Source organism: Miniopterus natalensis, chromosome 5 (genome assembly GCF_054644295.1).
Source record: "Miniopterus natalensis isolate mMinNat1 chromosome 5, mMinNat1.hap1, whole genome shotgun sequence".
NCBI classification, from domain to species: domain Eukaryota; kingdom Metazoa; phylum Chordata; class Mammalia; order Chiroptera; family Miniopteridae; genus Miniopterus; species Miniopterus natalensis.
In genome coordinates this window covers 81703926-81725182 of record NC_142085.1, presented here as the reverse complement: position 1 = coordinate 81725182, position 21257 = coordinate 81703926, and the positions used below count along the sequence as shown (strand labels likewise).

At 46.8% G+C, this 21257-nt stretch overlaps 1 protein-coding gene and 1 pseudogene across 3 annotated transcripts in view; both read right to left on the bottom strand.

Moving 5' to 3' along the window:
* UST (uronyl 2-sulfotransferase) overlaps positions 1-21257 on the bottom strand; it is a 237259-nt gene that overhangs the window by 72521 nt on the left and 143481 nt on the right. For all 3 annotated transcript variants that reach the window (XM_016223922.2, XM_016223923.2, XM_016223924.2), the window contains 2 exons: positions 17694-17773; positions 9861-10014 (listed from right to left, as the gene is read on the bottom strand). In XM_016223922.2, the coding sequence (XP_016079408.2) occupies positions 9861-10014; positions 17694-17773 (234 nt within the window). The remainder of the gene's footprint in view (positions 1-9860; positions 10015-17693; positions 17774-21257) is intronic.
* Positions 8001-8135, bottom strand: LOC148093146 (U2 spliceosomal RNA; annotated as a pseudogene).

Sequence of the window (21257 nt, the reverse complement as noted above, 5' to 3'; positions counted from 1 at the left end):
CACTAACATCTACACTGCGCCCCACACTTTCATATGGTGACAAATGGTCAGCCAACCCCCTTCTTAATCTCTATTCTCCTCATAGTCAAAAGTATGTAGTCATACAGGCATATATGTCAGTAAATCTAGAAAAAAGTACTTGGTCCTGCCCTTCAATTTCCAGCCATTAGAGGGCAAGGCTGCTGAAGCTAACAGATCCCGAGACTTGTTTTGAGAGAGCCTGAGCGAAGCAAGCGTTTTCCCAGTTACACACTATCTAATTCAATTTACATTTATTAGAAAAACTGCCAGCTATTTCATGTTAATATTGACATTTTCATAAGTACTTGCAATTCGAGTTCAAGCTGAGATTCCAATAAATCCCTCAGATGTTTTACACTTACTTTTCCTGTCTGTCTTCAGACTTTGCAAAATATTTTTAAGAGCATGTTTGGAGGTCATTCCGCCTTTGGGGAATTTTTGCTGTGTATGCTAAACAGTTGAGGGGAGAAAAAAATATTACAATTTGGCAAAGCAAATTGAGGACAACGATAGAGGTGTGCCAGGTTCTGAAAAATAAGTATAAGGTCTGAAATTCAAAATTTTAACACATATAAATTGAGTCATTAGAACTGCACTTTATATAAAACTCTACTCCATAGCTCCTTTGAAAGCAAGCTCCCTGACTGCATTTAAAGGACATTATTTTAAGGAACATTTCCTGGCTGCAGGAAATGTAAAATGTAGTTCTACTCACCAGTCTTTTAATTTAGCATTTATATGTATTTGTAGGAACTGGCCTGCATTTAAAGAATGACACAGGTTCTCTTTGAAGAGTGGCAATGGATTCCAAATGCCTCATCGACCAAATAAAAATATGGCCTCATGCTAAAATATTTTATTTGCTAAAGTGCTCACTCTCTGTTTTATTGCCAAAAGCACAGCTTCCTAAAGTGAGATCTTAAATGTACAGTATAATATACTTTGGTTTCTGTGTAATAAATATTACCCATGTCAGTTTAGAAGAAAGCCTGACTTAAGACACATACAGAATATTCACAAATACAAGAAATCTTACATTTATTTACACACGTCTATTAAAAGCCTAACAAACAGAAAAATGTCTGAGGGGAGGGCAAATAGAGCTTTTTCCAAATGGGCAGAGGACACAGAAAGTAAGCTTCTAGAAGACACTCAGGAGGTGTGTCCGTCAGTGAAAACAGCTCCTTGCTAATCCAAGGATGGATGGGTGCCACTCCACAGGAGTCCTCAACCTTAGCTACACATTGGCATTACTTTCAGGAGCTTTTAAAAAATCCCAGAGCCCAGGCTGCACCCCTGACTCCTTAATCCAGAACCTCTGGGTGTGGGTCACAGGCCTCTGCAATTTTCAAAGCCCCCCAGGCGATTCCGTGAGCTGCCGGGCTGTGCACCACTCCTTGGTAAAGAGAGCCACCTGCCCCAGCAGGGGGACAAGGCTGAGCCCCAGCGAGGGGCAGCTGCAGCCAGGCCACTGACTCAGTGAGGGGCGGGTCCTGAGGAGCCGAGCTCAGCTGACAGGTGGCAGCCAGCAGGATGCACCTGGCCGTGCTCTGCAGGCCTTGGGTTTGATGCCCCTGATGGGACTTCAGTGGAGAAAGCAGGTCAGGCAAACCCAATTTGGCAGCCAGAGGAGCACTGCTGCTTCCCTTCCTTGGGACATCTGGAGAATTGCGTCACCGCCCCAAAGCTCCTGGCCTCCTAGACCCTCCGTTCCAGCCAGGCTGGGCCGTGCACCATAGAGCAAGCCTCGGTCTCAGGTTCCTGCCCAGACACTCCGCTTGTTGGGTCCCCTGGACCCTTACCCCTGCCTCAGCCTGCCTTTGTCCGTAAACACCGAGCTCCCATTTCAGCTGGGAAGCCTCCCCTGCCAAGCCCAACTCTCACTGGCTTCCTTCCTTCCCTGAATTCTCAGGGTGTAAGCGTCTGCATCATTCTGCTGCTAATTAAACATGTCCCCACCCAGTGACAATCGCTGGGCCGCTGCACTGACCCACCATCCCATCAGGCCTTTCAAGTCAGGGTCTCCTGGGGCTGGCCAGGCAGTTAGCCCCCGGAGGACAGCGAGGTGTCTTACGCGTGTTTGTAAATGCCCCCCATCCCCACCTCTGCCCCCCGGAGCTGCTCCTGGAACACGGGCAATGCCCCATAAATGCCGGCTCCCTGATTTATCTCGCAGTTGGATCAGGGCAGCAGCCTCCAACTAACCCAGCCATCCACATATACTCGGAGTCCTTTTCTACGCTGTATGCTGTATTGTTTTCAAAATGTAAAAGTTTGAGGACCCCATGTAAACATGCTCCTTGTTGCAAATCCTTTAGGGCCTCCTCAGTGCACTTTAACAGGGCCTAGGGAGCTCTGGGGGGCCCGCCCCCACTACAGCATTCAGGGCTCTCCTTCCTCCCTGCTCCTCCCCCAGGCTCACCGTGTCCCTCCTGCCACAGGCCCCTCAGATGTGCTGTTCCCTGTGTCTGGATGCTTGTCTTTCTCTTTCCCTTCAGATCTTAGTCCAACCATCACTTCTCTGACCGGCAGACTCACCACCTGCCCCAGTCCATGCCTGGACAATGCCTGTCTCTTTGCTTCATAGGATGTGATGCAGTTGCTATTTCACAAGCATCTGCGTGGTTCTGGGACTAATGCCTGTCTGCGCCCTGTGAGGACAGACCCAGAATCTACAGTAAACTTGCTCAACAGTTTATCTCCAGTTCCTCCTACAATGACTGTCACACAGAAAGTACTAAATCAGTATTTAGTGAATGAATGAATGGTGAATGAAAGGATGGATGAATGAATGGGTCACTGGTAGAAGGAGAAAAAAAAACAACCTGTGTGAGTGGCCACTTGGTTTTGCAGACCAGGGACAGGAAAGCCACAGTTTGGTGTCACTGCACAGCAGCATGGCACCGTGGGAACAGATGTGGGCTCTCCATCCTTGGATGGGACAGGCCGAGTTCAAAATCCCTGTCATGCTCACACTCCCTCCACAGTCCCCTCAGTCCCTGCTGAGGTAACAGTCCTCGGTGACACAGTGGTAGGCAGATAATGGACCCCAAAAATGTCCATACCCTAATCCCTGAGACCTGCAGGTGTGGCGAAAGGGATTCTGTGGATGTGTATAAGGGTTTAGTCTTTGACAGGGGGAAATTATCCTGGATTATCTGGGTGGGCCCAATCTAATCACAGAATTCCTTAAAAGTGGAGAACCCTTCTCACCTGGGTTAGAGATATGAGATAAAAGGAGGGAAGATTTGAAGCATGAAGTACTCAACCCACTATTGGTTGCTCTGAAGATGGATGAAGGGGCCACGTTTTAGGAAATGAAGATGCCTTTAGAAAATGGAAATGGTGCTCAACAGATGACCAGCAAGAAAATAGGATGTTAGTCCTACAACGTCAGGATACAAATTCTGCCAACCACCCAAAAGAACTTAGACACAGGCCTTTCCTTCCTGCCCCCAGAAAGGAATCAGCTCTAATACCTACACCAGGGGATGCTGTGAGAGTGGCTGAGCTAACATAGGGAAAGCACGCCAATCCATGACAAGCCACACACATGGCTGTGCTTATTTGGTGGCCTCTCGGCTGGTGGCTGGTAGCATTCTGTTCTCTCCTCCCCAGGCTCCGAGCTTGCTGCTCTCTAGTGGCCTCTCCTTTTCTCCAAAATCACTCTGTTGCTTCCTAAGCTCCTCCTGCCTCTTTTCCTGCCACACCCATCACCTTCTCTGCTTGCTGGAAGCTCCCAAGTATTGCTAAACCCCAGAAGTGTCCTTTGGTTCTAAACACCTGTGACCCTGCTTTCAACACACCTTGGGACAAATAAATTTCAAATACATTTCTCCCGAGTGGGGGCTCTGTTGTCCTTCACAGAGTCTGCCCAGCGAGTGACCATTTCGGCCCCTGTGCACCTTCCTTCCCCGCCCGTGGGGGTGAGGCTGTGCTACTCCCGCGGCTTTACAACGCTGCGCCTGCACCAGCTTAGGTTTCCAAGTAAATAAATGCAGGCATGCCAGCAGGCTGGGATCAAAACGCGTCTCCAGCTGTTGGGAACACAAAGAGAAGCAGTTTCCTTAGAAACGAATTCCCAGGGGATGGGGTCTAGCGGGGCCATGTGAGATCTCAGCAAAGGTGGAGCTGAGGTTCAGGGCACGACCCAACATGGCCCGAGCCACATGAGAAGAACAGCCCCTGCTGGCTCCCCAGAGAAGAGAACCCTACCGCCCCCGTAGGAAAATTGGTCCCATTAGGTCATATGGAGCCACTGACGGAGCCGGGGATGGAAGCTTAGTGCCAAAGCATGTCTAGGACAGTTTTAGCTTCCAGAGCGCTTCTGGGTAGTGTTCAATTTATTCTCTGGCCAACCCTACAGAGGCAAGGTAAGAAATATAGTCCCATTGTACAGATGAGAAAAATAATGTCCGTAGAGGCTGAGTCAGTGGCCAAGTCACCCACCTAGGGCATATAAGCCCACCATGTCCCTGCCCACTGTCTCAGATTCCTATCATAAACCAAATTTGAACTAGTTGGAGACAAAGAACATTACTTTTTCAACTTCCAGGATTTGGAAAACATAGATATTTACTGAAATACTTAAAAAGGAGATGATCTAAATCTCTTACTTGTTTTTTTAAGAAAAATGATGCATTAGGGACAGAAGCAAAGTCTGAGGTTTCATTCACAGGACAGCCTCAGCCAATCAGAACAGAGTGGAAATTTCCAGAAACAAGTATTTTGTATATACACTTCCACAGCTAAAGAACATTCAAAGTCCAAAACTTTCAAGCAGATGGAAATGCATAGCTTTCTGAAAACCTTTCCTGATGCTGGACAATTTTCAGGCTTCTCTGTAATCCAACTGGTCCAACATGATTCACTGAATTCTTTATGAATTAAGGAGCTGTAAATTACGCACTGCTTCTTTTACACATGCATTTCTTTCCATCTTTATAGCCAAGCCGGATAAACAGTATCACAGTGGCAGTGTTCTCCCTGCAAAAATATTCTCTCTTCCAGCTCTTCCAATGGAGATCATGCAGACAAGTGGCAGTAGGGTCAGGTAAGCAGCCCACCTTGACATTTTTTGGCATTTCCTTCCTAAATTGGGAATTTCAGGCAAAGAGAAAACACCAACCACACCTGTAACTGACTGCGTGGAAAGGGCAGAGTGAGAAAGCCATTTTCAGGGAAACTCGGTGACCCGGGACGGGAGTGGCTTCAGCGGGAATGAGATGCTCTCCCTTGCTCCTAAATCACAACAGTTGCTTTGCATTAGAGGTCATTCATTCTTTCATCGGCTGTGTTCTGTGCGCCAGGTATTTCCCAGCCCTGGAAATAAAGAAGCCTGGGCTGCAGCTGGAGAAGAGGCTCCCGGCTGGGGCGGATCCAAGTGTGCCTGGGCTCAGATCTGCCTCACCTGGCCAGGCGGCCCCAAGAGGGGAGGCAGCCAGCTCCACACCCGGGGCCGGGCTGCCGGCTCTGAACAGGGAGAAATGGGAGAACTACCTTTCCACAGTGTGGCTACTGGAAGTTGAATCAGTATCCATTCTAGCAAGAAATCATTTAAGGTTTTTTTGTTTTTGTTTTTGTAAATACAAATCAAGAATGGTATGGAAAGAAATGCAGACTTTTAGAAAATCTAATTGTTTCCAGAAAATATGGGAAATAGCTGTAAGATGCTTGCATATTTGAAAAAAACGATTGCTATAACATCTATGTCTTTGTAGGGATGTACAGACGATGTCAGACAAAATGATTTTGCTCAAAAAGCATGGAACTTGGCCCAGTCTTCATCTCCCTTTACCATTCAGGAAGTAAAACATAAAGTCCAAGTGATCAAACAATATAGGTGTCGAATCAGGAGGCCAGGCTTCTACACCTGGCAGGGCCCTGAGGCCACCCCTCCACCCAGGCCCATTCCTACACCTGTGAAACAAGTCTCTTCATGACCCTGCAAATCCTGGGATCCCTTCACCCCTTTCTATGTTCTTCCAAATGACCCAGCATCACAAGATGGTATTATTTCTCCCCCAGAGCGGGCTCAGAGGCCCTGGCCCTCTCTCAGCTGTATGCTAAGCAGCTCTGCGAGGCTTGGGGCCAGGAGCAGAACTGCCTGATTTTTGGCAACTGGATAAAGCGAGTGGCTTCAGAGTGCTGAGATCTGGAATAATGCGGGTATGTCAGCAGACCCATTTCAGGCCAGGACCCGTGACTCTGTGTGCATGCAGTGTGCAGGGAGAGGCCTCATGGCACAGTGCCCCGAGGGGGTGGCCTGCCATGCCCGCCTCCCTGGGAGAGGCGACACCCTGTGGATACCCTCTCAGGCCCTCGACCCCAGCAGGGCCTCACCGAGGGCACAGTGGTCTCCTCACAGCTGCCCTGCACCCCAGTGAGACACAAACAACACCCTCTTTTGTGGCAAACAACTGACCACCCAGGCTTGCCAAAATGAGGACAGGCTCTGAAAGGGGGCAGTTTTATTTCAAAGGTTTAATGGGACCAAGGAGATGAAATAAAAGGTTTCATCTGTTAAAAAAGAAAAGGCAATAGACTGTCTTCTTCCAAATAAACAAACTATCCTTTGAATGAAAAAACAGCTTCCTAACCCGGTCAGGCTGGGGCCAGATCATAAAGGAGTCACGTGTCCCTCAGCTTCCCCCACTCCCTGCTCCCTGATTTCTCCCTCTTTAGGGAGCCCACCGCTCTCCTGCTGAGGTCTTGCCAAGGAATGATCTGCGGAGCTCATCTGACATAGGCCCTTCCCAGGATTCAGTTCTTATACTTGGGAAGGGGCCCCTGCAAATCTCTTTGAGGGTAGAACTCCAGGTGGGGACATTTCCCGAGATCTCTCAAATCGCACCGCACCATAAAGGCAGCTACCGGCTCCTCAAAAATAGACTTGCCTTCCCTACCAACTCTCAACATTCTAGGGGCTTCCAAAAAAAATCCAAACCATTGTATTTCCTCTTATGTCTACAACTTCTCTGGCTTATAATTATAACTCCTTGTTCGTGTGAATGTGTGAAGACTATGTTATGTGGAGTGACTTAAAGAATGGTAAAACTTGACAGGGTAGAAAAATTTAGAGAATTCTCTCAACTCCTGCATTCCTATTCTGTTGTTGTCATTTATTTTATTGGCTAAGTAGAGTGCTATTAGGCTCTTCAGTATTTTAGCCCCTCATCTGGGTACAAGGGACATAGATGGAACTCTGATCCTAACTTGTCCTCAAAGAGCTGATAGACTGTTGGGAGGAAAGGAGAGAAGTTAAGACACTATGTCACCAGGAGAAGTGACAGAACCAGCACGGAGCTTGGGGGGAGCACAGAAGAACATCAGGACCTCCATATACAGCGGTATAGGTTGTGCCCTGCATGACTGTGGGGTCACCATCTCACAGATCACATTTCTGTGGAGTCCCCTGGAAACTGGGAGTGTGAGGAGCCTTGTGAGGCTTCAGGGCAAGCATCCAGGTGTCAGTGACATATAGCTCTAGAGAAGTAGGGAGGAGTCCTGACTCCTAGAGAGAAGGCAGAGAACTGCTGAGAGTGATGGGACGATGTATTTCCTGCTGTGAGAAGGGCTCAGCTTTCTCAGGTTCAGGAGAAAGAGTCACTGATTACCATGCGTTGAGTTTGGGGTCATTCATTGGTACTTCTCAACCCACTCAGAGCAACTGCAGTGACTCTCTGCTGCCTCCAGCCCTCACCTCTCTCAGTTCACCTCCTGCCACCTGGCTCTCTCCCCCCCTCCCTGCTCTCCCAGCCATGCTGCTCTCCCAGCTGATGCCTGAGTGAGCCACACATGCCATGTGCCCACTGCAGGCCTTTGCTCCAGCTGCCCCTCCACTTGGAGCTATAGTCCCCCAGCTGACCAGTGACCGACTTCATCTCTCATTCTGATAATTGCTCAAAAGTCACATCTTCCATGACTTCCCCGACCTCCTTATTAACAGGCTCTCCCCACCCCTCAGGCATTGGATCCCTGGAAGGTCCCTCTACTTTCTCTCATTTTCCAAATCACTTTCACCTTCTGGCAGACTGAGAATTTACTTCCTACCTACATTAAACTGATAAGAACAAATACTACCCTTGATCTTAGCCAAAAGGCCAAGAAGCGATCCTACCTACATTAATACTTGAAGAGCAGGATTCATCAGACTCATTTCCATGTCTTTGGTTCAAAGCATCTTCTGCTATAACTTGGTTCTAACTTTCTTAGTACCGAGATTGAGTCAGAAACTTTGAAATATGTCTATATTTTTTAAAAATATGTTTTTATTGATTCTTTTTAGAGAGGAAGGGAGAGAGAGATAGAAACATCTATGAGAGAGTCATTGATCGGCTGCCTCTTGCCCGCCCCCAGTGGGGATCAAGCCTGCAACTGAGGCATGTGCCATGGCTCGACGCTCAACCACTGAGCAAGACTGGCCAGGCTGAAATATATTTTAATTAAATGGAATAGGCTCTATGCTTTTAGACGATGGTGTGAATGCTAATCAAGATCCAGCAGAAATAGAAAGATAGTCTGAGTCAATATACTCCCTCTAGCCAGTGGCTCTGTGCTCTGAATATTTACTCGTCACTGAATAGGAAATATACAGACATATATGACATGTAGTTTAAAGAAAAAGATTAGGGGTTTTGCCATCAAAACTAAAAATCACTTTTAAAATATGCCATCGAACTATTTCATTGAAGCATTAGGCAGCTGAGCAAATACTGAGTGGTGGGTGAAAGCCTTGGTTCCTGCTCCCGGCTCATTCACAAACTCCGTGCAGCACTGGATAAGACTCTTCACTTCCCTGCGTCATCCAAAAGTGCTCCCATCCTCTTAACATATACTTTTATTACATCTTTAAAAATTAAGTCAGGAAATAGAAGTTTCGACATTGTACGGGAACTGTGACTAATGCTGCTCTTCTTCAGCGACAGGGACGCAGCCACAGCCCCCTCAGCAGGGGTGCAGGCTCTGCGCTGAGCACCGATCCCTCCGTAACTCCCTCCCCTCCCCGTTTGTGCCCACAGCCCAGCATGGGTCTGCGTGACCCCAGGGGGCTCTCTCACCCCCAGAGATGAGGATTTCGGCCTCCCTAACACCAGGCTCTCAGCTACTCAGTAAGCTTTTGTCAATTTAGGTCACAAATAGGTGAGAAGTGTGCTGTTGGAAAGATGCAGAAGCCTGGCCTCTATTTTTGTTACCAATGCTGCGCCCTGGAAACAATGACTGAGGTCAAAACCCACATCCATCTGGAGCTGAGCATCCCAAACAAGGCGCAGAAAAGTGAACCATTTTTGCCAAGTGGCCCGATTTTGTTGTGCTGGGGTGGGATAACCCAGGATGGGAACTCAAGAGGCCCCAGAGACAGTCAGTTACAGCTGCGCCCTTACCAGAGGCATGACTACGGCAAGTCCCACATCGCTGAGGAATCTCAGGGTCCTCGCCTGAAAGCGCCCCTCCCTCCTAGGGTTGCCATGGGAACTGAGAGGGACTGGGTCTGCGAATATGCTTCGTGACCCTCCGAGAGCGATGCCCAAACACACCTAAATGACAACCCTGCGGCTCAGAGTTCCCCAGGAAAGGCTATTTCTTCGCTGGGACCTAAACTCTAGCATTAAAGACAAACCAAGAAAACGAGATTAGAGTCACTGGAAATGTTCGTTCGGATCTGGGTCGTCTGGAACAATTTTTCCCTGGCACAAATTTCCTCCCCGAGGAAGAGCTCTGGCCACACGGGGCTCCGTGGAGGTGCCACGGGAATGCCACGGGCGGGCAGGGAGAGCGTCCCCCCGAGGAGCTGCTCCAGGGCAGGACAGCGACCACCTCTTGGCCGCCAGGGGACTCACCAGGTAGCGCTCCTCCTGCCGCATGCTGGGCGTGCGGATCATGTGATTCTGTTCCCCTCTCCAGTCTCCAAACCGACGGAAAAAGTAGTTAGACAAGAAGCGGTTGACGGGGTCTCTGATGATGTTGATGTAGACGGGCTGGTCTCCTCCAAACCTGACAAGCACACGGACACGGAGCCGGTTACAACCCATCACTTCTGGATGGAAAGAAACCCCTGAGACAGACACCGTCTCCCTCTCGGCTAACATGTCAGCAGGTGACCCCGTCTGCTAAGCTACCAGGAGACAATGCGGCCTGCAAGCCCTTCCCTGGTGGCGTTTTACGATCGGGCAGAAAGCGGCTGCCCAGGGGCCTGCGGAGAGGCCGCGAGGCCTGTGCTGCAGGGCAGGGCAGCGCTGCGAACACGCAGCACCGGTCAACGTGGGGGAGACGCCTTGCTTTCTTACTAGGCTGCAGGCTCTGGGGAGCCGACCGGGCTCTGCTGGGGTTTTACTCCCAGTAGACGCCTGGCTGGTCCTCAGGGAACGTGTGAACTGACTGCTAAGCTCTGATTGCCTTTCAGGTAAGCAGGACGCATCCTACTTCCAGCTGAGTCTCAGGCCAGGGCCCTGCCCGAAGTGCATTAACAGGAGTCAACATCGCTTAAACGTTCACTGTTCACCTCGTGAATACTTTATGTGTCCGACTCACTGCAGCCTCACAACACCTTAGTAGATAGAAAACATAATTATCCCCATTTACACCCGGGAAAACTGAGGCAGGGAGTAGGTGAGCCGCTTGAGACCTCTTGGTTCATGGGTCGATGCTCAACCACTGAGCCACATCAGCCGGGCTGTCTCTAGAAATTTCTGTGAGAGAGGTGTCTGACAGATACCTCCTCCTTTCCAGAAAGCGACAGTGATAATAGTCTCAGCCTCCTAATTCTTGTTTTTTTTCTAAGACATATGGCTCCCACCCAAACTGTCAAAATCAGGGTGGGGGGGGTGGCATGTCAGTAACACAAAAGAGGCCAGGAAGCCACTGCTCTGTGTCTCAGTGCCCCAGGAGAGAAACAAAGTTCGCACCCTCAGTCCATTCTCTCTCAGGGCCAGCTGCACCTCTCAGTGATTTTTAAATTCTAATCAGAATTCCTGGTCACCTGTAGAAGGTCTCTGAGTCGCCTGAACCTACTGCCTGCTGCTAGTTCCATTCTGGAGGGAGAAAGCTTTGTACGCCCCACCCCCCACACCCCACCGCCTTATTGTTCAAACCCTCGAGAGAAGGTTCCACAGCCTCCCGGTGAAGTCCACCCTATGGGCCAGCCCACCGCCGAGGAGTCTTTGTTACACTCCCCCCAGATTCCTAACCTGCCTTTTGCGCACATTTCCTTCTGTTTGATCCACTCCACACAAACAATTAGCTTCTCTTCACGAGCTTTTACAACTTTTAGCCTTTTCGGCTTCAATTTTAATTCCTTTAACTTCTGTGTGTGTGTGTGTGTGTGTGTGTGTGTGTGTGTGTGTGTCTGTCTGTCTTTTTAAAATTCCTTTAGTGTTTGTTATGAGACTTGCTTCCTTCCCAAATGTAATCTATGCCCCTGATTTGGTCTTTCTCAAGCTCTAAAACTGTTGTGACCACAGCTGATGACAGGCTCTGGGTTGTTCGAACACGAGTGAGCAGAGGGAGGCCGTATTTTTGGTTTTCACTTAACAACACACCCTCTTGTCCCTTGGTCACCACAATAATGACTACATATTTGAAGTTCTCTTTTAAGTCCTCCTAAAATAGCAGGTATGTCCAGTTTCTTTGACATTTCTTTGTTCGTAGGTCACATTCACTGACGCTTTAATTACCCCTGTGGGTCTCCCTCTGACCCTTGGCAAATTTACCATATTCTTTTTCTTTTTTCCTTTTTTTTTTTGATGAGAACAGAAAGATCCAAAGCAGCATATAATTCCAGAAATAATATCTGCATGGTTCTCATTTTTCTTCATGCATTTTTAAATATCTCACTCTGTGGTTTCCTTTACCCTCTGTCCCACACACTGCCTCAATTGATCAACTCATGGGCAACATTAGTCACCTTTTCCATCAGCTGCACGAAGCACTTGGGTAAGAATTTAGGTCCGCTTTCATCAACACCCATCTCTGGAAGGTCTGATGATCCCAAACAGAAATTCTTTGCCCATTAAACAATAAGCCGGCCCCCTTTGCCCCTCCCCCCAGCCCCTGGTAACCACCATTCCACCCAAAGTATATCTCCTTTTTAGCCTCTGGCTGGAGAGTCCCAGTTATCCTTGCCCTGTCACCTACAGTCCACAGCTTTGATCTCTGTCGATGAGGGAGGAGACACTTGGAAGTGAGAGAAAAGCCCGCACCAGAAGGGAGATGACTAGGGGGCAGGTGAGGAGCTGCCTGGGGTGGGAGGAGGGTAGAGATGGTTATTGAATGGTCCTTTGCTGAAAGCTAATCCCAATCATGTACCACACATGGGGTGGGAAGCCCACCCTCCATCCTCACAACCCTAATGAGTGGACACTTGGTCTTGGCTGCCCAGGACAGGGCCTCCCATCACAAAGCACAAGCAGAAGAGACTGAGCTACTCTGCTCCCTGGATGGGGTGGGAACATTCACTCAGTAGGAAGTGAAGACAAACGTGGTGAAGGGAGGGGGACAGTTGAGGCCCTAGAGTTAGGGTTCTTGCTCAGAGAGGGAGATGACTTGGTAAGCAGATGACCAGGAAGAAGGCCCTTCCTTGAGTGCAGGGGGGTGAACTCAGCGCAAGTTCAGGTCATGCTAATCCTTAACGGGCCAACCCAAGCCAAGCCAAGGGCTCAGGGGCAACAGAAGTGCACTCACTGCAGAGTGAGAAGAGCAAAGTGAGGAAGTGGGGCCATTCTAGGAAGAGTGGTTTCACAGTGTTTAAGTAGGATAAACTAAAAGAAACGTCTCACTCTCAAATCCAATCTCTGGGCTCTGCTATAGTAGGCTGAGAGAGTGTTCAGTAACTTTGTCTTCAATGTTTGCACCTTCTATCACCACTACAGAAGAGCTGCAGGGCACAGGATTTCAATGGATCACTTTACTAATGAGAATAAAAACAAAATCAACATTTAGAACAAAGATGTGGAAACACGACTGAGTAATAGAATTTGCAAGATCTGATTTGTTTTGTTAAATAATGCCATCAGAGGGCAGACACTGTTCACATCAATAATCAAGACTTCCCTTTAAGGAAAGAGAGAGTGTGTCCAAAACGCCGCCCCTTGCACAGTGTGCCCTGCCTGCTTCCCTAGTGATTGATTTAGTTTTAAATGTTTTGCTTTTGCAAGTCAGTGTTGGTATTGGAGCCACCATCTGAGACAAAAGATGAAACAGAAATGGAAGCAAAGGAGGGTGAAGGGGTCAGGGGGTCAGGGGGAGAAAGGAAGAATGACATGAGAAAGGCTGAGAGAGGTGGTAGTTTGAAACTATTTAGCGTATTGATATCGCCTGTAATTCACTAGGACTATTTTGATAGCATTGAGCTCTGACACAAAACTTCACAAAGTTTTCCCTGCAAGATCCAAATTGGGGGTTGAGGAGAATTGTGAATTGGAAAAAGAATTACTGTCTCCTCCCCAAAAGTTTGGAAAGCAAACAAACAAAAAGTGGGGGTAGGGGGGAGACAAATTGAATTGCCTGTCACATTCTTTCCAGTGTGTCGATCTAAGACAAACTTAGAGAGATACTGTTGATGTTGGGAAGTGGGACCTTTTCAAAAATTATAGTTCTTGAAGTTACTTTAACAACTGGGAACAGACACATGAAACTACAGTATGCAAATAATAAAATTCCTCTTTAAACATCGCAGGAAAGAGTTGCACCTTTTAGACCAAGGTAATTTGGACTCAACTCTCCAGGTAGTCTGGGTGGAAAACATTTGTCTGGCCTGTGTGAAAGAGCACTACCGTGGGAGACTTCCCAAACCCAGACCAATGTCTGAAGTTTCTGCTGTGCTTGTGTTTACCTCCTCTGGCATGAAAGCTTCCCCAGTGTAGCTACAAAAACACTAGTTTGGTCTGAGTACTGTTTTCCATGGTTGAATTAATAAAACTGGATATGGTGAAATGGTTCCTTCTAGCCCTAAAATAAAAAGAAAGGAGGGACAGAGAAAGATGAATAAATGAAAAAAGTCAGCTATTAAATAGCCAGAAGCTCACAGGATAGCATTTCTCAGAGTGTCTAAATGTCAAGGTAATGCCATCATTAATGGGGGAAAAAGAATTAAGGAGCGATTCATTTTGGGCTTCAGAAGTCCAGAAAATCTGGGTGCAAAAGAATGTGTGGGGAGAGAGGCTAGACTTTCATTCTTATATTCTGCTCACCAGCAAGTACCTCGCTACATGCTAAGAAAATGAGAAAGATGAGAAATAAAATAGCAACAAAATATATTGGGTTGCAGTGTTAATTCTTCTCTTAATAACCTCATTATCTTGAAACAAGCCAGCCACATGCCCGTGAGCAATGATCAGGATAGGCTTATTAGGAGCAGTTAATTATCTCTATGCCTTACAGTTCAAAATATAGAACAAAATGGATCCAGAAGCATGGGACAGACTGAGGGATCTCAGAGGGAAGGTGGGGACGGAGGAGGGATGGAGGGAGATTAGTCAAAGAACTTATATGTTTATAAGCATAACCCATGGACACAGACATTGGTCTGGGGAGGCCTGGGGGTGGGGGGGATGCTGGGTGGAGGGAATCAATGGGGGTAAAAAGGGGACATCTGTAATACTTTCAACAATGAAGATAAAGAAACTTTAAAAAAATAAATAAAAGAAAAATAATAGAACTCATTTTTAAAGACACGGGGAAGCCCTCTTAACAAGCCCCATCTTAGTTGTTTCTCTAATTGTGTATTTTGAGGTTTCTTTGTATGCCCACGGTTGGCCATTTATACCTGGGACATTTTCCTTAAATAAAGCTATTCCCTGGAAAAAGAAAAAAGGTGCCTTTTAACTTCCCACATTCTCTGAGTATAACATCATCTTGTAAAGTATGGAAGTTCAATTTGTCATTCTTGCCCTGTTTCCGGAGGTCTGTACCTAAGAGCTTGGGCACGTGGGGTGAGAAGAGGCAGGGAGGCTGTTCCCACGGTTAGCATGAACTTGTTAAAGGAGCAAAGCCACCAGGCCGGTCTCTACCTCTTCCTGCGTACAATTTGGGCGCCACGCCTCTGCAGCTGTGCCCAACCCCTGGCTCCGCTGACTGGGTTGCTCCCAGGCCCTCTGCTTGTCTGGCTCCTGCTTCCTGTGTGCCCACGCCTTCCCCTTCCACCTGTCCGGAGCCCAGCGGCCGCTCACATCCCAGCAGCACTGGCTCCTGCTTGCAGTGCCTTCCACCTGAAGGCCGGGAAAATGGTTCTCGCCCCCTGCAGAAGCCCCAGGCCCACGGCTGTGTAGAAAAGACAGAGGGTCCTCAGTAAATGCATTTAATTGAACAAAATGGAATGGAGAGAGGAGACACCAGCAAGGAGCAGGGCCCCAAAAAGGGACATCTGTAATATTTTAAACAATAATAAATTAAAAAATAATAATAATAAAATAAAATAATAAAATGCAAAAAAAAATTAAAATAAAAAGCTTAAAAAAAAAAAAAAAAAGGAGCAGGGCCCCGCCCTCAAAGCGTTAGGTAGAGGCACTGGGAGGCCACCCACAGCAGGAGCCCACCTGTGGGCTCAGACAGACTCCTGCCCAAATGCCTTTTAAAGGCCACTTGACTACATAGAATATTCCTCTTTCCAAAGAACCTGAAAGGCTTTCTTCCCCTCATGTGTTTGGGTCATCCTTACAAGGTAGTAGTGGGCGGGAACTGTCCCTGCTTTATAGGTAGAAAAACAGAGACCCCCAAGAGGTTACATTGCTTGCCCAGAATCACGATCCATGAGAAGGCCCACCACCCCGGCCAACGCTGTTTTCTGCAGATGTGGTGTCTTCTAAAGGTATTTATCACTTTTTTCTTTCTGAATTAAACTAATCAAGATGAAACTCTTAAACAGGTTTTCGACATCAGAGGCCATGATAAAGTATAGCCACCGCGCTGTGCCCAGCTCTGCTGATCCGATTAAGATAGGGGCCTCGGCTCTCGTTAGACTTTTACACTGTCTTGAGCTCATATTAAAATCTGCTGCACTGCCATTTGTTTTGGTTGTAAAGATCTGACCCTAAGTGAAATGAATGAGGTTGGAGGACATGGCGGGGGAGGGTGTTGACGCAGAAGGAAGTTCCTGAGAAGAGAAAGGGTCAGAGGGGCCGAGCTCGGCTGCGTACAAGTCATAAAAGGCAGTGCCGGACACAGCTCCCAAGGCCTCATTATCTAATTACGTTGAATTGCATGCTCTTGGCCGACTGGAAGTGAGAGGCAGGGCGCATACCTCAGACAATCCAGTAGCCAGCAACTGGAGAAATGTGGTTGGAGACACGCCCGCTCTCCGTGCCCAGGCCCTGGGCCGCGAGCGTCAAGCGCAGGTGCCCATTCGCCTGTCCCCTGCCCGAGGGAACCTGGTCATCAGGCAGGCTGTGACCTTCAGGGGAAGCTTGCTTTCAAAGATAAGGCAGCATCTCCTCTTTGCTGCTTAATAGCGGGCTTTGCTAAATCTTCTCTTTACACTTAATTTGCACTGGGCCTGCTGCACCGCAGGGAAGCCCTTTGAAGGCTAAAACCTTCTTCCACCCCCTTAGGTTGTTAGGCTTCCTGTGGCCGGGGAGCTGTGCCCACCCAGTGTGAACTCAGGAGCCGGGAACACTCAGGGACTCTCTGGGTGCCTGGCCCTTGGGGACCATTAGGTCAGCATCAGCCAGCAGGACAACCTGGTCCCTCCTCTAGGCCTGCGGGGTTCCATTATCTCCACTGGAATAACTGAGGCAGTGCGGGTGGGCTGGCTGGTGAGGAAGGCCCAGGGTCCTGTCCGTCAGTGAATCTGTCCCCAGTGCTCAGTGGGATACAACTGTGAGCTCAGACCAGGGCCAGTCGGAGGAGAGGAAGAACCTGAGATCTTCCAACTTGTATGCCCACAGTTTGCCATTTATACCTGAGACATTTTCCTTAAATAAAGCTATTCCCTTGAAAAAGAAAAAGATGTTTTTTAACTTCCCACTACACTATCTTGTAGTGTATGAAAGTTCAGTTTGTCATTCTTGCCTTGTTTCTAGAGCTCCTGTACCCCCGCCTCCAAAGCACAGTGACAAGGGAACCTATGCAAATGAATCCCTGGGCAAGAGAGTGCCCAGAACTCACAGTTAGCAACTTCATACATCCAGAGTCGAAAACCCTAAATTTGAAAAATTTCCATTATTATCAGAAAGTCCCTGCAGCTGAAGAAAAAGCAGATTCCTAAAATACCCAATCAGTATCAAACAAGCAGGGCTTAAAATAATCAGACAGAATATAAAGTACACGATAGTCTTCCACTAGGTCACTCCCAGAGTCCTGTGCGGGTTCAAATTGTACAAAAATGTGCAGTGAAATATTTCTGTTAAAATACCCATGTCTTACCTCTCAAGTTCTTTCTTTCAATACAAAACCTGATTTTTTTTTTTTAAAAGAACTATCAGGTCAAATGGCTTCTCATTAAAAATAACTTCAACTTTTCATAAGATTTGAGATTAGTATTCTAGAAAGAAATGAAGCTTTTGCCCAAATATTTCAAATTCTGATCTCTCCATAGCTAAAATAACAAAATTAAAAATGTCTTTCTCAAGGGCAATTACACTACCTTGGAAATGAAGGTAGATTTTAAAGTAATTGTTCGTTAGAAGGAGCCTAAGTACTGAAAAGAAATGAAAAAAACATTAAACTGTAAAATTTCTTACCTTGAGAAGTTGAGGAAATGAACATGTCGAGTAAATAAATAGGGCTGTTCGGCAGTACTTATATTTTTAATCAGTTCCATCTATTAAAAAAAGTACAAAATTAGCATATGTAGGATCTAATTTTCCAACTATATTAAGCTAAAGGTTATCTCCCCCACTCCTTTCACCCTCACTTACTGCCTCCTGGACCAGAGCCAAACAGCTGTGCTTTGTGCAACATTTATGAACTTTATTTAACGCTTCTTACTGAACTAAACAGTGCTCTCCAGATTTATAGTCCTGTATTTAATTTAGTTGATTGCTACCATGAAAACAATGTGACAGATTAATTCATTTTAACTGGAGAAGTCAGTGTATTGCTGTTCAAAAATGCAAATAAGAAAAATGCCTTTAATTCCTTCCATTAAAATCAAATCAAGATGAAATTAATCATTATTTTATATTTCTATAATGATATTCCTGGGAGATGCAGAAATATTTGAAACTAGTTCTGCAGAATTTTAAAGTGGGAGTAAAATGAGGCACTACATCATTATTTTTCTCTCGGAGCATAAACATTTACAGTAAAGCAAATATTTCATAGGAAAACACAGCCCCCTCCCCCAAACTTGGGTATTGGTGGGTGGTCATCTGAATTGCTTATTTACAGTTATCAGCAAGGCAAAACGTAGTTTATATTCATATAAACTAACATTTATGGTCTTCTGGAACATGTCACGATACGGAAAACGTTTAGTAAAATGTTAGAAATTCCAAGCATTCTTATGACTCCCTGACTTCCTGAACTCGCCTTTCCTTAGATTTCCTAATTGGCCCCATCAAAACGGCCACACTGTGGAATTTTTAAGAGGCACACTGAGAGAGGTACATCCCAAGTCCAGCATTTCATATTTTATGAATTAGTTCAAGTTGAAGACTGGAAACAAAAATGGGCATTCAGGTGTCAGCCACGGTGGCAGCAGCAATAAAACCGGATCTGGAACCCCAGGCTGTCTCGGTGGGAACAGAGAACCCGGCCTGGCCTTGTTCCCTCATGTCTAGCGCAGGCTGACACATGCTCAGCAAGTACCTGTTAAATAGATGGACTCCAATGGGTACACGCTTTATAGGCACTGCGCTCGGATGTCAACGCCTGAGCCTTCTGTTAGACAGTCACACTCACAGTGATTGAAGATATGAAATTGAATTTTAAAAGTAAACGACTTGCAGTTTCAAAACCCTGTGCTTCTGTTAGTCAGCGGCAGGCCCGGTAGGTAATGGTGTGCCGACGCTTGAGAGTGAAAGGAAACTGAATTCTGCCTCTTTACCTTCTGTTTAGCCCCTCCATTCCCCCCTCCACATGCCCTGGTGCTTGTTTTTGGTAATAAAACTTCTTGCTTGGCCACATTGCAAGTTTTGATTTTTGATGGGTCTACCAATAGAATGATCGATTTGGAAGCACAACCAAAGGTCCCTGAGGATGTCTGCTCAGAAACATTACTCTTTACTGTGTGTATGCTTAATATAAACTCCACTTAATGCCTTAATCTCCAGAATATTTTTATTCAGATATTTCGCTGCACACACAAGAGTAATATGAGAAATCCCCCTGGTATTATACAAGAAGACTGGAAAAACAGGTCACGAGTAAAAGTACTCTTTCATATATTCAACATTATGTTATATTCCCTACACACATGTCAACGTGTTACACTTAATGGAAGAACAGCAGTGGTTAAATTCTGAGAACAGTGTCACAATAGTCATAAAGCTGTCTATTTCACGGGGAAGGATTAGCAGTGACAATGCATAACTCTTTCTAGACGTATCTTTAAACACAGAATAAAGGTATTAATGTTCATGTTTATTGCATTAGTACAGTGGAGTCAGAGTTCACTTCAGCTCTCATACATCGTCACTGCACAGCAAATTGTAAAGCCACTTAGGAAGTACCACAAGCACAGGCTTGGGGCATTCTGTTCAAGGTGTCACTTGGTTGTTTTCACAAATACTAAGACTTTCCCCATTTCTAGTGACAAGTAATGGCCTTCTGAATCCCTGCTGCCCATCACCTGAGTTACCCGGCTTGGTCCTACCACTGTTGTTCCTGCCTGAGTCTTATCTGCATGAGCAGCATCCTGGATGGCAATGCGCTACCCAAAATCATGATTTCCTTGGCTCAGGCAGGACCACTGCTGGCCTTTGTACTAATTCCACTGCATACATGCATTCATCATTCATCATTCATTGATTTTCAGCATTTACTGAGCACTTACTAAACCCGAGATCAAAACATGAATAAGGTCAGTGGGAAGATACTTAAAGACAAGACAGTGGAATGTGTCCTAATGGTGTCCCCAAACCTACCATGACTCAAACCACACTGTTGGTCTCGGCCCATTTTTACTCCTTAACCAGCTTATATCATCTCTGAAGAGTCTGTTTCTGGTGAACAGTACTCTCTCTAGTCTCACATTTGATCTGGGTCTTTCCTGAATTTCCATTTTCAATCCCTTGCTGAGTCACGTTAATTTTACCTTTGCTATCTGACTCAAGACAACAGTCCTGTGGCCAAACGAGACCCCTCCCTGTGCCTTCCTTACATCACGTCCAAGCCTGACCATAGGCTCAAGCTTCCTCTTCTGGGATATTCTTCCTGTTCTCTTTGCAGGTCTTAATCCTAAATGCTCTTTACATTTGACTAAAATGGCAACCTCCAACAGCACCTTCCCGGGTCTCCCCTTTCGTTCAATAACCACTGATTTCCAGCTCTGTGTCAGGCAATGCACTGCTTGAGGCTGTGGCTATAGAGATAAAATATTTTGTTCTTGCTCTCAGGAAGCTCAGGTCTGTGGACCAGGTGGATTAGTGGGCAGGTATCATCACGTGATAACCACCATGGGGTGGACGGCGCACAGATGAGGCCCCTATCCCTGCCTGAAGGTGGAGAGGTAATATTTCCCCAATAAGGTGTTGCTGAGTGGTTTTCAAGGACCCAGAGGAGTTAGCAAGTGAAGAAAGGGACCCCTGGCCTTGCAAACAGCGTGAACAGCAGATATAAAGGACAAAACACAAAATGACATGGATATTAAAACTACCAGGAGTTCCGTGTGCCAGAGGTCAGGCAAAGCGGTACACACGACTGGAGAGGAAGGTAGGACCCAGGTAGTTGAGGGCCCTACAGGTCACATGAGGGATGCTGACATTTACCCAGTGGGGAATCCACAGTCAGAAAGGATTTTCCTTTTTTCCTAGATCTGAGGTCAAGGTAAAGAATATGAAGAATAAAGGTAAGGATCAGAGAGAGAAAGCTTAGCTGGGAAGACCAGGCAATAATCCTGATAGGAAATGATGAGGTCATGAACTAAGACAGCGCTTCTTACCGTGGTCCCCAGAGCAGCAGCATCGGCATCCCGTGGAAACTAGTTAGAAATGCACATTCTCAGGCCCTACCCAAGACCCATGGAATTAGAAGAAACTCTGGGGTTTCAGCTCATCCAAGAGATTCTAAGGCATAAATGTCCGAGAACCACTGAAGGAGGTTAGTGGAGGTAAAGCCGGATGAAGAGGCTCAGGGACGTTAGG